We start from the raw sequence: 21647 nt of genomic DNA on the forward strand, positions 1-21647 counted from the left end.
ACCTACTGGTAAAGCACAACCTGTATCTGAATTGTAGTCCATCCGTTTTAGAAAACAAATCATTAGGAACTCTGAAAGACTAGGCCTTTAGCTCTAGACAACCTCAGAATAATCATGTGTTCAAACATGCTTTGTTTTAGGTTGTTTTCTTGTAAATGAACAGTTCATTTAGTTGTGATTCCTGATATCTCAGGCAAAAATCTTTCCAGCAGTAAGTGAGCCCTTCTAACTGAAAATGCTGGAGATTTATCCTGAATATCTATATGTAAAGGGGATGAATTGCTCCTCCTTTGATGTTATATAACCAAGATCTGAGCATTGAAAATAGAAACTTACCTGCAAAAGATATGTGCACAATTTGTTGAGACTGGCTCCTTCATCACATCAAGACTATAACAAATAAAACATCAAAATGAGCCATTTCAAATACTGCATCCTGAAAGCAATGCTGAGAGCCAGTGCCAGAGATACAGCAACTCTAGTATGCTGCCAATAACTAAATAAATACATTCCAGGACGTTAATCCTTAAAATCTAAGAGGTTGATAACTGAACCAAGCCTTTATGGACAAAAGGCTATGGGTGGCACGTAAGACATACAGTGGAGAACACTCCAAAAAATTTAGAAGCAAGTCTTATATAGGGACAGATGAACAAAGACCATTGAATAGAGGAGTAAATCTAAAGAAGAGGAGCTGCAACAAGACCAGATAGCAACACTATTCTTATACAGTATTCACTTGATAATAGTGATAATTTGTGATAATAGAGGAAATAAATAAGTTAGTGGACTCCTCTAACAATAGTGGACTTAAGAGCAGGTGGGTTAGTCACTACAAATGCGTCTATGATGGTACACTGCTTATATTGGATCCAATATAAGCAGTATATCATCACAGACTCATTTGTAGTGACTAGCTCACCTGCTCTTAAATGAATGATATGTTATCAAATCCACTATTATCATCAACATAAGACAGCTAAGTCAGTCTCAGTGCAAAAAATCAGGGAATGACAATCTAATATTAAAAAATGGCAACTTTCAGAAACCACTAGAAGGAAATTTGAGAAAGCCAATAAGAAAGCGGTCAGTCACAACTTGAGATTGGGAGAGAATGGACATCCTACTCCTTCCCCCTCTTCCTTTTTAAATAGGCTTCAAGGTGGATTTAATTTAAATCACTATTTAAACCACGATTTAAATTTTAAAAATCAGTTTTTAAAAATTATTTAAATAAAAAACAAATTTTCAAAATTTAAATCAAATTGCTTTTTAAAAATGTTGATTTTTATCCACCCTGTTAGGCTTACATTACCAAAGATTTAGATTACTTGGAAACACCAACATCAGAGCTTGTAGCAATATACTTAGTGTTGCTCTGTTTTTTTCACTGTCATGTGGCCCTATTTTGTACACTTATTCATATGTGCAATCAAATTGTGATCCTAGCAGGATTTTTCAAGATATGTTAGATATCTAAGATGTGGTATTATCAATGCTAGCCCCTACTCGGGAACTTTCCATGGCTGAGTAGCGATTTGAACAAAGGTCTCCTACATCCTATTCCATCACTCTATTCACCATATCACATTGGCTTTTGAAAATAGGGAGTTGTAATTTAGATTTAGGATAACTTATAACTATACTGGTAGTTGGCTCTGAATTAGCTAATATATCTTCCTCTTGTGACAGATTTTGGAAATTCTGCCCCAAATTAACTTTTATTTCCAAAATGTTTTGGAAAAGAAGAAAAACCCATTTTAGGTGCTTTCTGCACCTTTAGCAAAATGTCTCATGCAAACCTTCCATCCAGTTCCATTTCCATGTTTTATTCTATAATATTTGAAAAGAAGCCCTTCTTTTCTTTGGCTTGTCTTGTCTGCAAAGTTGTAAAATGTATATCTTTTCAGTTTGGTACTACGCCTACAGGAGATCCAGTGTAGTAGTGGATAGTGATGGAACAGGACTCGGGAAACCTGCGTTCAAATCCCTATTCAGTTATGGAGGCTCACTGGGGGTGTGGAACTGGTAAAAGTACTCCTTAAATATCTCACTTACTTTCAAAGCGCTATTAGGGTTGGTATAGCTCCAACTTGATGGCACATAACAAAGCCTAGGCCGCATCAAAAATAAGGACCAGTCTATAGCTCAGATCATGCTCAGCCAAACTATGATTTGCTAATAGAAATGTTATATAAACATACACACTTTCTCTTCTCCTTAAGCACACCGATTTCAATTTCTGGTTTGCAGTAACTATCGTTTGCCATGGCATAGTTTTCAGTAAGTGGACTTCGCCATAAACATATCAAAACAGCTTTTGCTAGGGTGGATTTGATTTATACCAAATTAATTTGAATCATGATTTAATCCCAATTTAAATAATTACTTAGGAAGAGACAATTTAATCATGAGATTTGTTTTCTCCCAAATTAATCATGAAATTTTTCTCCCAAAAAGGACACTCTTGCTTTTATAGCCTTGACATGCATTTCACATGATTTCCTTACTGATACTGACTCCACCTCCAGCAGTCGTCTTTTCATTCATACTGCCAGTGTCTGAAAGTCTTCACTTTCAGAAAAAGAAGTAAGGTCCTGATATATCCACATAAATTTGTAGAGGGAACATAACTAGGGATGGCATTTTAAAGGAATCAGCATTACTCAAAGAAAATATTGAATGTTATCCCAGGGATTTTAATAGAGCTTCCAAGAACTTCCAGCACTGCATCATGCTGAAAGAGGGAAAAAAGATCCAGGAATAAAAACAGAAAACAGAGATAATTAAGTCTGTTATTTTTCATCTGTATAGTATACCATTCTATAACACAATCATGACATGGGTCTTTTAAAAACAAAGAAGGAAAATAGAAGAAAGTTTTTTAAAAGAAAGATCTATTTTAAAAAATCAATTTTTCTTATTTAAACTGTTGGCTGAAATTCTGCTGCTTGGCACAGTAAGTTGGAACTTACAAAGGAGCTGACTCACCCAGTCTCGCACTGATTCAATGGCTCTACTCTAGTTATGACTTACTGTGCTAAGCAATTTGATTTTGGCCATTGATTTTTATCTACTATATTTTGTTTCAGTCTGAATCAGCACAGTCAGTGATGTTTGAATAACCTATCATGGCAAACCATGACTATTACGAACAAGAATTGAATAAACAGCTGTTTGTGACAGGAAATAAGAGGACCCATACATAGGGATCCTTCAGTCTCAAGAAATAGGACTTGAAAAAGGGTCTGGGGTTTAGGCAATGTATGTGAAGCTGGAGTGTCCTACTCAGGGCACAAAGCCTGAGTAAAATAATATGGAGGATAGGCTATTACCCAAGCAGCAAATCCCCTCTCTCCATGTTGCTGAAATAGTCCAATGGGGAGGCAATGGCCAATACAACTGGTTCCAGTGACATCGCAGGAGTTGACAGAATGACACAAACTCCAGCTCCGGATTTTGCCTCAAGGTTAACTCCTGAAGCCTTTTCCATCAGTGGATATAGCCACAAGGCAGTGGAGGTTTGAAGTCAGAGTTTTCCTTCTCCTAAATGGGCTGCCTCCCAAGGCTGACGAGCCCCACCTACCCGGCCTGCTCCCTCATGGCATGGACAACGATGGTGGCTTCTCAGTGGGGGTTTGAAGTCGGAGTTTTCCTTCTCCTAGATGGGCTGCCTCCCAAGTTTTCCAGTGCTCAGTCTATAATTTGGCTCTAACAGCCAAACTGAACCTGTCCCAGGTATGCTACACTGATTTTCAAGCCATTTTGTACATACTCTGTAAACATGCACTCTGTACATCTATATAAAGCATACAAAGGTCTATAAGTGTCAGTTGTAGATTTTAGAAATATAGCTGTTTACTATATTTCTAAAATCCAGAGACTTAAATAGAATGTTGCATACATAAATTAAAGCTCTGAAAAGTAACTTTTCGTCACTATTTTTGGACCATGGATAAGTGAATCAGCGGATGATGATCCTATGGATATGGGGGCCCTACTATACTGTTTTTAATTGTTCATAGTAAAGGTGCTGGCAACAGTATGGCAACAAATTATTTGTTTTATGACACAGTTGCAGCTGGAAAGGATTCACAGCAGATAATATGTCAAAAAGCAGAGATAAGAAGACTACAGCACATTAGTAGGTAGAGCTGAGAGAAAGAGCTGGGGTAAGAAGGGGCCAAAATAAGAAGGGCAAGGGAGAATATCATGCAAGGCCTGAGAAAAACGCAAAACAAAACATTCCAGATTGGTAAAAAAAAAATTGGAACTTGGCAATAGACCAAAAGGAACATCCAAACAGTATCAATATATTTGTTTATGGTGCAAAATCAAAAGGAAAAGGGGGAAAAAGCATTGTGGCAGTTTAAAGACTAACTACTATATTTTAGTGTAAGCTTTTATAGACCTTCTTAGCCCACTTCATTGGACGTATGAGATGGAAAACAGGGTGATGTAATTCTGATATACTCGCTACAAATAAGCATGTAAACAAGATGAGATGTTTATTTTCAGAAACATCTCTTTAAATTAGCGATAAGCAAAATTTAAACTTCCAGATATTGCTGGACTGCAACTCTCAGTAATCCTCACCATTGGCTATGCCAGTGAAGACTGATGGAAACTGCAGTCCAACAACATCTGGAGGACCAATCTGTACTTCACCGTACTGCAAATCCAAAGATGACCCAAGAACTGAAAAAGAATCTTCCTTTTTCTCTAAGCCGCCCATAAGTTGTGGTGAAAGAATGCCGGGAATTCAGTGCCAGAGTCTAACAGAAACTGTTATCTTATGCATAGAAAATCCTCCTGAATTCAGTGAGTCCAATACCGAGGAAAATGCACACAGAATTTGACCATATCCCTTCATTGGTAGACCATTCTGCTGTTCTCTCAAACTGACATACTGTACATGCTCATCTGAAAGTAAGCTTCATTAAATAGGATAGTTCTTGCTTTTCAGTTAACATGCATAGGATAGTGCTGTTCATTTCATAAAATTACATATTTTAAAAATTACATTTTATGTGCAAATCTGTCTGGCACCGTTTATATTGATAAAGCAGTAAAATAACTTTTGCTTTGAACAGTACTACATATATTTTCACATACCCTTGCTACAGTGTGATATTATATGCATGGCTTCAAAATTTCCAGAAATTTTACATCTCTGTAACAGGACCCTATTTGTATCTATTGACAACATAAGTTGAAGTGAACTGGAAAGTTGCTGAGGCTAATTTAAAAGTAAAGGATTCTACGAATTGACACTTTTAAATTTTTGCCTGCAATCTCTGCACATGTGCTTGAGTTTTAAAATGAGACTGATTTTCTTTACAGGTGAAAGAAAGTTACAGTAATTTGAAGAAGCATTGTACTGTTGGTAATGCAGGGTGTATAATGTCTTGGATTTTGGCGCCACCCAGTGTTTCCTGCAATGACAACAAATATCTCACAGCACTACACACTAAGAGGAGGAGGAGGAAGTTATCATAGATGATCCAAGCAGCATTCTCCAATCCAAATATGGCAGAACTTAGGACTCGGGAAGGGCATGCATGGTTTTAGCTCCATTTTACCAGGGTTTTATACTGTATCTGCTCGGGCCAAGGGGATATTTCTAGTATAAATTCAAACAACTTTCAAGCTGGTTTAACTGCTATAATCCTCAATCATCATCATCATATGCCATCAAGTCATTTCTGGCATATGGCTATCCTTTTCAGAGTTTTCTAAGTAGAGGATGCTCAGAAGTGGTTTACCATTCTTTTCTTCTGGGATCATCCTGGGATTGTACAGCTTACCCATGGCCACACAGGTTGGCTCTCTTGGGATGCACAGTGGGGAACTAAACTCCCAACCTCTGGCAGCCAGATACCTAAACCACTGAGCCATTTAGCCAGCCAATCTTCAATAAAGATAAGAGCTATGGCAATTATTTGAAACACCTGAAGATCTCCAATTAAAAAAATCCCGGCATTTTCATTAATAATCACAGAGATCTTTAGAACAAGCAGTGGAAATCAGCTAATCTAGACAGACAGCAGAGAAATGTCACAAGAAAACATAAATGAGGGACTACAGTTGACACTTCTGAAATAGCTATTTGAGTCAGATGATTAAGTCCTGACTTAATAAACCCAGAAAAACATAGGTTTTGTGCACCTTTACACAACCCCCTTGTTCTCATGTCAGTCCTCCATTCACACAAGCAGGGAAACAAGTCAAGAAGGCATTGATAAGCTATAGCCTTCCATTGTGCTTTCAAGATATGGAAACAGGATTTAAAGCTGGTTCTGAATCTTGGCTTATTGTGAAATCACTAATAATATTTTGCAGTTTTAAAGAAAACAAAAGGGCAGCTTACAGGTGAGCAAAACTTGTGCATGTTATTACCCAAGATCTCACCCAAATATAGTTGATATGTTTGAAATAGAGCACAACAATATATCAAATATCAAGTTATCTAAAAAGCAACAACACAGAAGCTGAACAGCAACAAAGCAAAAGTAAAGCTTCCTGAGTAATATAAAAAACATACAAAACACATCCATAGCAGTACCGCATGTAACTGAAAATAAACCTCTCCATTGGCAATATGAAAAACATACAAATGGATAAGTGAAAATACATATTACGAGGTATATAAAACTAATATGCACAAGGCAGTAAATAAAATAAGTGCCAAGGAATATATATATATATATTATGCAATCCACAAAAGCAGTAATGTTTTATATTGGACTCCTTAAATATCTCTTACCTTGAAAGCCCTTAGTTGGATTGCTGTAAGTTGGTACAAATTTGCAAAATACAGTATAACAAAAAAATGAGGATAGATTTTACTGACAAAAATCAGTATTTTTCCTTTCAAATCCTGCCAGGTTAAAGGATAGCATTCTAAATTCTGCGTTTTAAATCAGATGCTGATTTTTCAGTTTTTACTTTTCATACCATATTGGGCATTCCAAGTTCTTCTGCAAAGCCAGCAGCGTTCCACGAACCTCAGCAATGCTTGGAACGGAGGGATCCATAGCTTCTTCTACACCTTTGAATAGATGTGCTTCATGTCAGTTTAGTCCAGCATTCTCAAACTGATTCATGCTTCCTGCCATAGTACAGTATTCTAAACACCTAAGCTGTCTTGGAAATAAGCCTCATTCAGTTCAGTGGATTTTGTACCCAAATGTTTACATAAATAGCTATAAATATTGTGTTTGAATGATGTAAGCCGTTTGGGGGCCTTCTCAAGAAAAAAAGCAGGGGTTGAAGTTTTTTAATTAAATTAATAAAATAAATAATATGAATCACAAATGTTCCCACTCTTAACTTATTAAAAACTATCCAAAATGCCAGAAGCCTGAAGAAAAAAAAAACCTGATCTAAAAGGAGAAGTATAACCTCCCACCTCTCCCTCTGGCTTTCCTGAGCACTTTGAAGAACTCTTAGTCCGACCTGACTTGTAGTCCTCGCGTAATATATCCCTACCACCGTTGCCACCCCTCACTCCATCCTGGTCCCCCAACTACTAGCCCGTCCCGCCGCCGCCTTACTTACGGGCACGCTTTACAACACTCATATTTGGCCGCCCAAGCTGCTTCTTCGCTTCTTTTTTCGCGCCTTCCTCAGAGCAGTTTCCTAGGCAACCGCTCGCCAGCCAATCGCCTCGTCGCTTCCTGGTTCGTCAGGCTGACGCAGCCCAAGTCGAAGGACCTCTATTTGGTAAACAAGGGATGTGCAGAGGAGCCTGAGCGCCGGTCGCCCTTCTTTTGGGGGCGCGAGGGTCCAGAGGCGGGGCAGGCGCCGAGCGGGCGGGCCTTCTGGGAGTTGCAGTCAGGGGCCTAAATTCAATTCCTAATCCTATCTGGAATTGATTGACCCTTTGAACCGTTTACTTTACTGAACGGTGACTCAACCATTACGTAAGATGTAACGCTAGTTGGCATATTAGGCCAAATCCAAAGAAACAAAACAATACCAAAAAAAAAAGGACAAAAACATGTGGCATCTTAAAGACTGACCATTATATTTTAATGTAAGCTTTAGTGGAGACGCCCGCTTAGTCAAACATTAAGAGACCGTTGGCAATATCCATTGTCAAGGCCCCAAAATTAAATTTGTTCAAGCTGTTGAGGGCTGATTTGTTTTGCCTCTTTTGTTTTAATAGTCCTAAGACTACGGCCTCTACCCACAAAATAAATAATCAAATAAAATCTGAACTACAACGCAAAAGTGTGCTATAAACTTTGTAGGAAGCAGCGCCCCCCCCCCCCCGTGTCCGTACATATAGTACAGTGGGGGCTTGACTTGAGAACTTAATCCGTATTGGAAGGCGGTTCTCAAGTCAAAAAGTCTGTAAATCAAGTCTCCATTGACCTATAGTGCATTGAAAACCGATTAATCCCGTAACAGGCCGTTTTTGTTCCATTTTGTTTTTCTGGTCTGTAAGTCAAATCTCAGGCTGCAAGTCAAACCTAAATTTTGCGGCCAGAGAAGTCTGTAACTCAAAAATCTGTAAATCAAGCCGTCTGTAAGTCAAGGGTCCACTGTATTGGGATAGTTGTAGTTCTACTCGAGAACTGGGAAGTTTCTCTGTGTGCTTGATTCCTCCGATCGTTTTTCTCACGGTCTTGAAAAACTATCCCCGGGGATTCTTTTAGGAAAATATTGCGGACGATGACTCAAATCCAGTTGCTTAGCGTCGTAGGTGGCAACGAGAGTAAGCCCACTGAATCAGTAGAATTCACTAGTTGCAATTTACTACGGCCAGCAACAGGATTTCAGACATCATCTATGGCCTTGCTTAAGGAGAAAAGAAATTGCTGGAGCTGCTGTTTTGTGTGTGTGTGTGTGTGTGTGTGTGTGTGTTTTTTTCGGGGGGGGGGAACAGACACGCCTAACCACAGCAATATTAAAAATCTGCTTTTTTATTGGCCGCTTTCACTTCCAACCCTGGAGTAAATTTAGACTTGGCTTCTCCAAGCTGAACCCGGAAATTCCTTATCCGGATAATCAGGCGCATCTCTCCCATTTCTTGTTTTTGCTGTGATTCCCGAGACCTTCCCCCCCATCCTCTGTAAGCCCTCCCCTTATCCGCGTCACATCCAATGGGAAGGAAAGAGGAGGTGAATGGCAGTGAGAAAAACCCAATCAAGTGCTAGCAGCCGCTGTTGCGAGGGTAGGCCGGGGGAATCTGCCACGTTCGGACGTCACAGGGCTCAGGGGGTCCGAAGGCGAAGGGGGCCGGAGTCTCTTCTTCCCGGCGCAGGAGCGGCGGGGGGAGCCCTCCGCTTGACCGGAGTCCCAGCACCGGCTAAGGATGATGGTGAGCACCGCCCCTACCTGCCCGTTTATCTGTACAGTACTTGTCTTATTAATGGACTCGTCGGCAGCGGAGGGTGGGGGAGGTAAAGGATCGTGCTTTCTCGAGTAGCCGCACCCCCGAATTACTTTTGTTCCCTCCGTAAGCCTTCGAAACATTTTGTGGCTGAACTAGTTTCTCTCCTATTCCCGTGGCGATCGGAATCAGGCTTTTTCGAGAAAGCATATTTTTTTAGAACTATTGGACTGTTTTCCTCAGTACTCCAGTGCCTAGTACATTTCTATCGTCTGTTTGCAAATTTTTAAAAGTATATAAAAATCCAGAGTGAGGTAGCGCTCGAAGTTACTCAGATCTCCCACTCGATATGGAAAGGGGGAGGGGTATTATGCAGTCTGATCCCATACAGGTTTACTCATTACAGTACAGTGAGGCTTAGCACTCATGGAAGTAGACAACATAATTGTATCATTAATGGAATTCCCGTGAATGGCTGTTGGATGCTTTGATATTGATGTTGGCCTTGAGGGCGAGCAGCTCTTGGCCGGCATTGCAAGTAGGTCAAACAGGTATTGAATTTCCGGTATGCACCCTGTAAAATGCAATTTCCTGTGCCCAGGGATTTTGCAAGATGGTTCCTTGGTCGAATGTTTCTGTACATCAGATTGTTTGTAGACTTAATGGTAGGCTATTGTTGGAGGATGCAGAATTTTTGCCTTCTCAGAACTTGGCTTCATAGGCACACTAAGTGGCTTAAAATGCTCTTATCTTCTATCCTTGGGGCCACTGCAAAGCAAAAGCAGGAACAGAAATATTGTGGCACCTTTGAAGTTAACAAATGTATTTCTGTGTGTGTGTGTGTGCTTTGGGGACTTTAATCAGCGTTTTTGGCAGTTATTTTTGTTTCTGCTACTGAAATAGACTTAACAGGTTCTGGCCAAAAACAAAAAGCTAAAACTGTGTGTTCCTTGTGCCCCATCCAAAGGCAAAGATGGGTGATAACTTTTATTAGACCATTAAAAATCAAAACAGAAGATAGCTTTTGACTCTGTGCGGGTCTTCATCAGACTGGGCACCACAGAGCTGTAGATTGTGGAGAAAAAATATATGTCATGTACCATAAAGTCAGAACTGACTTAGAGCAACCCTAAAAGGGCTTTCAATGGAAGTGAAATATTTAAAGAGTGGTCTTATCAGTTCTCCAGCCCTCCTGTATCCTGTTCCATCACTCTATCCACTAGACTACACTGGATATTAAAGAAGCGTGAAAGCTCTAAAAATCATGTATAGAGGTATATGTCATGTTCCTTTGTTGAAAACAAGTTTCAGAATAGTGGCTGCAAACTCAAGTCAGTGTAGGTTTCAACATCTGTCCTGATGTAGTTGATTAAAAGACCCTCATGGTGCAGTGGTTAAACCGCTGTACTGCAGCCAAAACTGTGCTCACGACCTGGGGTTCAAATCCCAGGTAGCTGGCTCAAGGTTGACTCAGCCTTCTATCCTTCCGAGGTCGGTAAAATGAGTACCCAGCTCGCGGGGGGGGGGGGGGCAATGTGCAACCTGCATAATTAACTTGTAAACCGCCCAGAGAGTGCTTGAAGCACTATGGGGCGGTATATAAGCAGCACACTTTGCTTTTCAGATTAACAAATATTGCACTTAAAAGTCTTTGGGTCATAATCTACAGTTGAACTAGCTATGTCTGAACTTGGTGACATAATAAGTAACAGAAGGAGTGCAGGGAAGGAGGGATATACATATATCTAAGGGAAAATCAATATATGGTTATTGAAATCAGACTTACAAAAAAGTTATAAATGGAAAACAGAAGGTGATCATGAACCAAGAAACTCTGAAAAAATGTAAGTGGGGCTCATTTGGACTTCACAAAGGCCAGAATCCTACCGGTGTAAGTTGTGTTGTAGATCTTTGATGAGATAATCAGTTGTGGCCCTTATGGTGAAAATAAAGTCTTCCTGGCCTCCTTCCCCCGTGTTTCTGGGGTCTGTGGGGTTAGAGTCCAGCAGTGGCAGTTTTTCAGCTGCAGAATCATCCCCTGCCCCATTCTGTGTCTTCTAAAGACTTCTTAGAATGAAGGAGATTTCTAGGGACCCCTAGAACATTTTCATTCCCCTGAAACAGTTTGTGTATGGCCACTGGCTGATGATGTCACTGGAGATATGCAGTGTAGCTTATGCCAATGGGTTTCTGGCCATGCTTGCATTATTTGCTGATCAAAACTGCTGTTAGGATTCATAAGAACACAATATTGATTTAAATCATGAATGTATTTAAAACTATGTTGTAGATTTCTTTTTCACAAAAAAGATGTGAGTGCCTAGGGGAAAATGTATTAGTGGATTTGGGAAAATGTGTGTCCTGGTTCATTCATGATCATTTGGAAAATTAGACTAGAACCATTGAATCACCATAGAGACAATTGTCGAAACAGAGATTAATTTAAATTGGACAGCACGTGGAAAAGATATTTTCAAAGAGACTGTAGTGTTAGTCTTAAGGTGCCAGAGAACTTTTGCTGAAATAGACTAACAGATTTATTTCAGTGTGAACCTTTGTAGACCATAGTCCACTTCCCCAGAGACATGGAGTGAAACAATTAGATTTATAAATGTGTACATGTTGTGGGGTTGGCAATCCAACCAAGTTGGTTATAGCAACAGAAAATGAATTTTGTAGTGACATGTTAACACCAGTAATGAGCCTCAAGAGTGTAAATCATGCAAACATCCTGGTGTGGACGCAGTAGTTCACTGTCTGCTGTAAGCTGTCTTCAAGATTTAAAAATCTTGAACCATGTAGCTTATATTTTTCTGAATCATCTGATTCCATGGTCAGATTTGGCAGCTTTGCCTGTATAATAATAATTACATCAAGTAAACTCTTGATATATTGGAACCCTTTCCAGGCTTTCCTTGGTAGAGAGTACTCAGAAGAGACATTTGGGTAGTGTGCCGCCCACACTATCCAAAGGTTTCTTGGCAGCTTACAACAATTTGAATTCAATAAAAAACCCAAAAACAATTAAAATATAATTACAAATACAATGGTTTACCATTTCTTTCTTCTGGAACCACTCTGCGACAGTGCAGCTTGTCCTAAGCCATGCAAACTGGTTCTTCTCCTGAGGGACACAATGAGGAACCAAGCTTCCAACCCCTGGCTGTCAGCCAGATACCTCACTCAGTCAGCTATCCAGCCAGCTCTTTGCCTGTATATAGTGAACCAAGAATCCCTGGTCCTGAACCAACCCTGATACAATGCTCTGGAAATTAACAATATACCCCACCTCTGCTATCTCCCTGTCCAGTCCTCCCCACCCCTTGCAACTCTTTCCCACAAAAGTCATCTTCAGATCAGTAACAGAGCATTTGGGGAAGCTGAAGTATTGCTAGGACTGAGGGAATAACCAGGTGAGTGGCATTTTTCTGTCACTGGTTTCATTTGTCCTAAAATACTGCCAGTCTTCGTGTTCAGAATTGCTGTGTCTCCTAAAGAGAAATTAATTTCAAAACATCCAAACTTTTTGGTTTAATGTGGCACTTTTATCTTATTTCCTTAGTCCTGCAGCATGGATCCACAGGTACATCTCACTGTCACCTACCAAGGTGACACTCAGAGCTTCCTTGTGTCAGATCCATCTAATACCACATGGGCTGATGTAGAAGCCATGGTGAGTTACATCTTTGCTGGTTGAGATTCATTGGCCAGTACTGAAGTACTAGATGAAATAAAACTTTAAAGATTGATAGCAGAGAGGAATGTGTGTACTATGAAACTTCAGAATGGCCAAACTAGCCATCCTTTTCGCCTCTAAGGTTTAAGAAGCAGATTATCCCTTACTTGGTGGTAGAGGTCTGGCATAAAGTAAGTGATGATGGAAATGCAGGATCCTGGCATCCACAGTTTTTGTCTTCACTAAGAAGATCAACCAAAAATGGTGATCCTCTGATGGTGATAATCATTCTCTGAGGAACCTAGAGCTAATGAATGATGACAGATGCTCAGGAGATACACCATCACTCTGCCTCATACTGGGAAGTAGCTGGGATTGCAGTTCAGTCTCTGAACATCCAAACAAGATGAGCCTTCTCACCCTCAAAATAACTATTGTCAGATATATTTTAAATTACAAAAAAATACATAGATTCTAATAATGCTCCTGAAAACAAGCCTTGACTGAATTCATCCAGTAGTGTCATATGGTAACAAGCAAGCTGCATTGATGCTGAATATTTTTGCTGAAGGGTTGCTTAGTTGGACTTTATCATGAGCTCTTTGCCCTTTGTGCGCATATTTGCTTTGCCTTTGTACTCACAGGCTTTCCTAAGACCATTGGTGGGATTGATATATTGCTTTGTCTGGAGGATCTAGGAGATAATTTTGGAATCTTCATTGCAGAGTTCACATTCACAGAAATGTGCTTCTGACTGGAAAAAATAGCATGCCAAGAATCTTAATTTTTTTGGTTTGAGATTCTAGAGTTTATTTCTACCGCAGGTGGTCACAGAGATAACTTGGAGCTGTGCAGGTAATAGCTGATGAAATCTCAGACCAAGTGACAGGGACAACTGTTGAACTCTAGTGCTTTATTTTTCTCTGTTCTATTTTGTAATTGGCAGACATGCAATAAATTGCACAAAACCATATGCAAATATGTAAACAAGTACAGTGTGCCTCACTTAACAATGTTAATTGGTTCCAAAAAATTCATCGCTATGGGAAAACATCACTAAGCAAAACGCGTTTTCCCATAGAGATGCATTGAAAACCGGATAATCCGTTCCAATGGGAACGGATTGCTGTCCTTAAGCGAAAATCGCCATAGGAAACATCGCTAAGCGAAACGCGGTTCCCCCATTGGAATGCATTGAAACCTTTTCAATGCATTTCAATGGGGGAGAAAAAAAATCACCAAAAATTCAAAAAGAGTCAGAACGAAGCCAGATTTGGTTAACAAAGGGTTTATTAAGTGCACTAACGATTTCAAGCACTCTAAACCCTTTCTAAACAATTTAACACCTTTAAAAAATAGCGAAAATGGAGCTGTCAAAAACATCGCTAAGTGAAACAAGGGACCTAAAGTGTCATCGCTAAGCGAAGCAAGGTCCCGAACATCGCTATGCGAAATTCCCCCATTGGAAACATCGCTAAACGGAGCGCAAGATCGCTCCAAAAACCTCATCGCTAAGCGAATACATCGTTAAACGAGGCAATCGCTAAGCGAGGCACCACTGTAGTAGCACTCTATATTCTTCGTGCAAGTCTTTGAGGCTTTAAGCATGGAACTTGCACAGCCTTGATTATTGTTTGTGAAGGCATAATCCTTGCCCCTACTGGACACATCTGGGATGTTTGAAAGAAACAGAGGGATCTTTCTTGGAATTTAGACTTTGCTTGTCTTTTTGGCTATAATGAAGAGTGTGGCAACTCTGTTCTGAGCACATTATTTTTCTTTCAGGTGAAAGTCTCATTTGAACTGAATGATATCCAGATTAAATATCTAGATGAGGATCATGATGAGGTATTATACGTACACATTTCTATGAAAAGTTTGTGTTAAGAGTGAAAGATTTGGGAAGAGTGTGTCCTTGAATTTTTGGAATAAATGAAGGCTCTCAAAGCATCATAAATTCCCTGTACAGCAGTGGTTCCCAAAGTTGGGTCACCAAATAATCTACGACTACAACTCTCAGACATCCTGGTAATTCCTTGTTCTATATCAGGGGTCTCCAAACTTTTCACATGGAGGGCCTCATAATATGTGTGCGCGCACTCCCGCCCACCCACACGGATGGGCCGGATATGGCCTGCGGGCCATGCTTCGGAGCCCCCTGCTCTGTATACTAGGCCTGCATACATAAAGAGGTGCTTTGTCTGTTATTGAAAACTATCGTTAATGGAGGTGAGTGGGGGTGAACTAAGTGGAAATGGTTACAGAAGCTGGACAGCAGCTTTGAAATGTTAGATAAGATATCTCTTTTTAATTTTAACGTATTAGATATGACCACCAGCAGAGAAAAGTCCATCTCATTGATTCTTGGTTTCTTTTCACAGGTATCTGTCAATACAGCAGGTAACTTGCATTTGGCTTGCTAATTACAATAGTTGAAGCAGCAGTTTTAGGCATTCCTGCATATAGGAAATTCATGGAGAACTGCCTTACCTGTTTTTGAATGTGTGTGTGTGTGTGTGTGTAATATATATATTATGCAACATGCCTTATTTTCACCCTGTAAATACTATACAGTGGGGCCTCGACTTACAAATGTCCCTACTTACGAAAATTTCAAGTTACGAAAAGCTCCGGCCGCAAAATTTTGCTTTGACTTGCGGCTGGAGCTTCTACTTACGAAAGAAAAAAGGCAGGGGAAAAGGACGGGAAATTTAAATTTACTAACAGTGGCGAAGAGGCTGCTTCATTGCCCCAATGGTTAGGAAAAGGGAGGCTCAGCTTCCCGGGCTTCCAACACCGCCCCAACCGCCACGCCAGGGCAGCTTTTGGCTTCCTGGGCTTCCAAAGCCATCCCCGCTGCCCTCTGCCTCCCATCCCCGCTGCCTCCTGCAGTAGCGGAGGCAGTGGGGATGGGAGGCAGAGGGCAGCAGGGGCGGTTTTTGTTTTTTTTTGGTGATTTTTTTTCTTTGGCCAGAACGGATTAAATGGTTTTCAATGCATTCCTATGGGAAACGGTGCTTTGACTTACGAAAAAAATTTTTGTTTGATTGATTGGCTTTTTTTCTATTTTGGTTTTTTAAAAATCTTTTCAAGAAGTCTGTAAGCGGACAAGAATTGTGCTGGTAATATCAGATTGTGCAAGGGCAGAATGCCTATAAAATTTTTCCTTTGATGTGCTCAATTTTTGGGGGACGGCAAAAGGGATCTTACTCTAATGAACGATAAGCAGCAACAGTTATTTGAGTGTAGAGTTAATCTACCTGGCAGTGAATGCAAATTAAAAAGGTTCTACTTTGACTTTCTGTGCTGTTTTGGATGTGATATTGCTGACTGGTTTTTTTTTCCTGTTTTTTCTTCTTTCAGAGGAATATGAAGAAGCTCTGAAGGTAACACATAGGGCCAGCTTTTTTGACCATTTTTGCAGCAATTCAGCTACAAAAATGGTGTTTCCTTGGTGTGGTGTGAGAAGAATCTGTTAACATCTTCTGTTTCACGGAGTTGCCAATTATTATTGATGCTGTTCTTGACATCCTGTGCCTGAAGACTGGTGTAGGTGGTGTTGGCATTTCTTTGGAAAGGCTGCCAAGTTCATTGATTTTGCATTTATTTTATAACTGGAACAAAACAGAAGAGCAGTATTGGAATTTCTGGTTGTCTGTTGCTATGCTTGAAGGGAAAGAATGGACAGATTCTTCTAGCTAGAATTTAATGTAATACTAACAAGCTACCTTGTATGACATTGCACGAAATCCATAATATACATGAAAGGGGGAATTCTGATCACAATCTAAACCCATACTGCTTTAGATCAGGGTCCAGGGCCATTTTTGTCCTCTGAACCTCAGAAGATCTCAAATCCCAGACAACCAAGAAAAAAAATGTTTCCACCAGAAAATAACAAATTGCCTTCCCTTGTTATGGGCCAGAAAGGGCCCTTTTCCAGTGACTTCCAGATTATTAGAAATTGATACCTGATCGTGCAGCGAAGATCCTCCATAGGGCGGCCATTTTCCACTCCCTGTCTTGCGAAATGAGGTCAGCAAAACAGCAGGGAGCCATTCTGAGAGCCGCCGATCAGCTGTTTTAAAATCATTGTGAAGCGAAAAATCGGTTCCCAAAGCAGGGAACCGATCATTGTGAAGTGAAAAAAACCTATACAAACAGCGTTTCGTGATCACTATAGCAATCGCAAAATACTCATCATCAAGCAATTTCGGTGTCTAACGGGGCAATCTTCAAGCAGGGCACCACTGTACATTTAAATGGCAGATTTTACTCTCTAAGACTTCAGGGATACCATTTGCCAGTTTGAGGACAAAAGGTGTTTCTAGATAAAGATAGTTTGCTCCTGTCTGCCATGTTAAGTCTTACAATACCTGTTTCTGCATCATGAAGCATTCTTGAGAAGATGGCCCTTGAGCCACCTTGTTAATTATACTTGAGTATAGGTTAAACCCACTAAGCTCACACATGTGGATGAATTCCAAGGTAATGTAATGTTATGATTCAAGACTATATTCCACTTGTCTACATGCTAGCCACCTCCTGCCAGAACTATTTGAACTTCCTGTTCTGCCTGATCTTTTCTCTCCTGTTGAGAAAAGGAGCCTCTCCACTGCTGAGCTTATTTTCTGGTTACCTTTCTTTGCACTCTTGTTCTAGCTCCGTGTGTTTTGTAGCAGCTGTGAGGTTCTAGTTGTCTCTTTTTCCTACAGCACTTTTAGTATTCAAACCAAGTTTTACCCTTTTCTGTGTGTATTTGTTTGCTCCCAGCCATTCCTTGTGAGCAATCTTGATAACCATTACCATTTTAAAAGACTAGTGTAACTAAGACTTGAGAAAGTGACTTGCTCAAAGGCCACACATTTAGTGGATTGTTGCTCATTGTCAGAGAACATCGTGAAGCAACTTGTTGATCTTGCGGTTTCAGAGGACACTGTCTGGTTTTGCTGTTCTCTGCTAACTGTTACGGTTTTGTCAATACTCTTCAGTTCCTAATTCCACTCCAGGGATTCATTTGTCTGTGGTTACCTTGCTACCTGTCAATTGAAACAAAACAATCAGGGTTCAATAGCCTTAGACGCATCGGCAGAACTTCTTCACTGTTCTGCTGCTGCCCTTCCATGATAAAACAGAGCCCAAAATGGCTTATGGTAACAGCAGAGAAAAATTACATATTATAAAGCACTACAAAATAATATTTCCAGGTATTTTGAAGACAGTGCAGAATTTAAATAACTGTATAGTAGGTTAAGCATCTAGTAGCAATAATTGTATGGAAACTTTAAATAGCTTGTTAATAGTTGCATAACCTGACCAAAATGATTTGTAGTCAAAATAATACATTTTATTTGAAATGAAATCTGGCTTCAGTTACAAAATCTTTCTCGTATCCTGTGGTCACAGTACCTAGGCATCTGCAGCTTTGTATCTTGAGTTACTCAGGGCCTTGCCTTCCGAAAGCAAGGCGGACACAGCTGTTAAGTTTATATGGCCCATCAATATTCCAATATTCTTTGGAAGAGTAAACAAAATGCTAAAAAACAAGATGCAATACTGCATTTAGAAAACTCAACAAAGTATAAAAGCACCTAGAAGAGTCCTGAAAATATCAACAAGGAATTGGGTTTGCTAGATGGGCAGTATAACCATCAAATAAACAAACAAATATAATAATTATTAGTTCACATTAAGATCCGTACTAAAGTAGAGACCACAGGGATTATTTTAAAAGGTCTAGGTAAAGAAAAACAGTTGCCATCTGGCACTAAGAGCATTAAGGCAGCATTAAGATGGAGAGTCACTTCCATGACTAGTGTGTCGCCACCAAGAAAACCCCTTCCTTCGCAGCCACCTGCCGGTGTTCACTTGCTGGGGTGCATGGGACGGAGCCTCCAAAGAGAATCTTGACATTTGGAACGTATATTCAGAAAGAGGTGATCTTACAGATAACGTAACCCCAAACCATTTTGATCTTTTTAAATTTCAACCAGCAGTTTAAATGGGGTTTGGAAATTAACTGGGAATGTGGTGCACTGTGGTTTACAGTGTAATAGTAAGTATTTTGTATTCTTTTATTTGTTTTTGTTTTGGAAATTTAAATTTAAAAAAAAAAAAAAAAGAAAATTACCTGGGAACCAGTACAGCATGTAAAGTACCCTGTTTCCCCAAAAATAAGACCTAACCTGAAAATAAGCCCTAGTATGATTTTTCAGGATGCTCTGGGAAGGGAAGGTGGCAATTTCGGCCCCGCTGGGCCCGCCGGGGGGTGGTGGAGGAAGGCCCAAACCAATGCCTGCAGTACCCCTCCGAGACCCTACCTGGCCTTTCTGCACCCCCCCCCCCGCGGGCCGAAACCACCAGAATATTTTTTCCTGTTTTGCTCCCCTAAAAATTAGGTGCGTCTTATGGAGAGGTGGATCTTATGGAGCAAAAAATATGATAGTTTTTTTTAATTCCCACCTTTTTCCCCTGCCTTTTTTTTGTTCATAGATCAAAGCTCTGGCTGCAAGTCAAAGCAAAATTTTGCAGCCAGAGCTGTTCGTAAGTCAAATTGTTCGTAGGTCAAGGTGTTCATAAGTCAAGGCACCACTGTACACAGTGCACATGTTGAGGGCTGTCCTGGTGAAACTGGGAGTGATGGGAAGGTTCCCTCCCCCATGAATGTTGTGCTGAAATAAACTGCACCTTGTTTTAGAGCAGTCAGACCCCCCCCCCCAGTGGCTTTCTTACTCTTTGCAAAAAAATATGGCAATGGAGTGGCAAAAATGGCCTTGTGGTGCTGTATGATTCCCACCCTGCTACAATGGGTCTGAACTCCCTTCTAGAATAGATTGAATGCCATTCATACCATCGAATGAAGTTCCAGAGCACAGAGTATTTGCTGAACTTATTCTTATTTGCTCACCCTCCTCCCAGACCATCATAGCACTCAAGCCCTGATTTGAGATGTCCACAGTCATATGCATGTCTGACAAAAGAGAGAGAAATGATACCCTCATCATAATGGTGGTGTTGGGTTTTGTTTTGTTTTTGTTCTTACACCCAGCAGCTGTGTTTGTTTTGAGGAATGAGATTGGTTCATTCAAGGTCGGCATGTGACTTGAGTGTTTGACTTTGCCTGCATAAGGAAGCTTTGCACATGAGTTGAGTGTGGGTACACATACAAAGATACCTTTATAGTGAACTTTTTCTTTAGATTGCAGTGAAGCAAGGCAATCAGCTGCAGATGAATGTTTACGAAGTAATCGCTTCTCCGGGAGTATCTTCACAGCAAGCCCCTGAGAAGTCTGACAAATCCTTCATGCCCAAAGATGGGAGGAAACCCCTCTCTCACTGTTCCATAGTTGCTCAGTCCATGATGTGGGATCAGGACACTGAGAAAGAGAATGAGAAGCCACAGGTAAGATCATAAGATGTGTCCCTTGGGCACTGACATTGTCTTGTTTGTCTGATGCTTCCTGCTTTGCTCCATGCCCCATTCCACCATATGTACTTCCAGTAAATAAGTATAACATAGCTTGGTTTATCACAAATTCCTGATAATGGGAAATGGTATAAATGGAATTGCTCTTTAACACAGGGTTAAAACTGTGCAAGTCTGAACTGCTCTCATATGCTGTCAGATGTGAGTCCCAGATACTGCGTGCATAGACTTTTTCCTGAAACAACATGATGAAGTTTATTGGGCAGAGCTAATGTCCATGGTAATAACTTTGAGCATTTAAGTGTACACATCAGGGACATTGTGTCTTTATCTGTTGCCTAACATGCATTAGATGCTTTTATAAACAATAGAGGGTGAAGTGTTCTAAATTCTGAGACACTGTTTTCTTACAACCATGACAGTGATTGTTTAGCTGACACATTCTTGTCGTAAATTCATCAAGATATAACTGCCTTTTTTTCTTTGTTGCTAATTGTTACTAGCAGTGCTAATTCTTGCAAAACCTAAAATGCCTAAGAATCTGCTTTCCAAAACTCTATCATCTTTTCTAAAATCTCTATATCCAACATCATACAGAAAATCTTGGGTAGGTTGTGCTTATCTGTTTTGTTTCCGTAGTTAAAGAAATTATTTGAGAATTTTCCCAAATTCATCATAATTATTACTGATGTGGAGTATATTATGTAACCCTTCCCCATTTCATTTTTGAGTAGGTCAGTTTTAGTGATAACAATAACAATTAATTTTACAACGTATCCTGCTTCAATCATTTAAAGGCTTGTAATCAGGGTGTTTCTTACAGATTGAACTTTCAACTATTCATCCGCTCAGTGTGTGCAATTTTATTTCACCCAGTGTTATTTTGTGTGTTATCAATTGAGTTTTAAAAGTGCCCAGAGTGGACCACCTTTCTGACCACCTCTGCTATATTATCTTCCATCCATCTTCTGCTATCTTGCTTGCTGCTTCCATTCACCTTAGCTGTCTTCCTCCATTTTCTATCCTATGTTGTCCTGCTTGTTTCCTCTCTCATCACATTACCTGGGTTTCCTCTGTTGTCCCTTTTCCTGACTAAACCATGCTGATTGTTAAAGTTGTAAAACTGAGTTTTGAATGCTTGGTTGACATTCAGTAACATTGGTGTGGTTGTAAAAGTAGGGGGTTGTTGTAAAGTAAGCTTTCAT

The 21647-nt window shown here is 40.1% G+C and overlaps 2 protein-coding genes across 3 annotated transcripts in view; one reads left to right on the forward strand and one right to left on the reverse strand.

The window, feature by feature from the left end:
- BRCA1 (BRCA1 DNA repair associated) overlaps nt 1-7689 on the reverse strand; it is a 66119-nt gene extending 58430 nt beyond the window's left edge. The window contains exons 1-3 of the mRNA XM_020796093.3: nt 7561-7689; nt 6958-7051; nt 337-390 (exon numbers count right to left, since the gene is read on the reverse strand). Of these exons, the coding sequence (XP_020651752.3) occupies nt 337-390; nt 6958-7051; nt 7561-7582 (170 nt within the window). The 5' untranslated portion in view covers nt 7583-7689. The remainder of the gene's footprint in view (nt 1-336; nt 391-6957; nt 7052-7560) is intronic.
- Nucleotides 7690-9188: 1499 nt separating this feature from the next.
- The window catches only part of NBR1 (NBR1 autophagy cargo receptor), a 32236-nt gene continuing 19777 nt past the window's right edge, over nt 9189-21647 (forward strand). The window contains exons 1-6 of one of the 2 annotated variants that reach the window (XM_020796041.3): nt 9189-9328; nt 12903-13013; nt 14802-14864; nt 15398-15416; nt 16380-16402; nt 20215-20418. In XM_020796041.3, the coding sequence (XP_020651700.3) occupies nt 9323-9328; nt 12903-13013; nt 14802-14864; nt 15398-15416; nt 16380-16402; nt 20215-20418 (426 nt within the window). In that variant the 5' untranslated portion in view covers nt 9189-9322. The remainder of the gene's footprint in view (nt 9329-12902; nt 13014-14801; nt 14865-15397; nt 15417-16379; nt 16403-20214; nt 20419-21647) is intronic. The other variant, XM_078377768.1, reaches the window with a different exon arrangement.

The sequence above is a fragment of the Pogona vitticeps genome, chromosome 6 (genome assembly GCF_051106095.1).
Source record: "Pogona vitticeps strain Pit_001003342236 chromosome 6, PviZW2.1, whole genome shotgun sequence".
Lineage (NCBI taxonomy): Eukaryota > Metazoa > Chordata > Lepidosauria > Squamata > Agamidae > Pogona > Pogona vitticeps.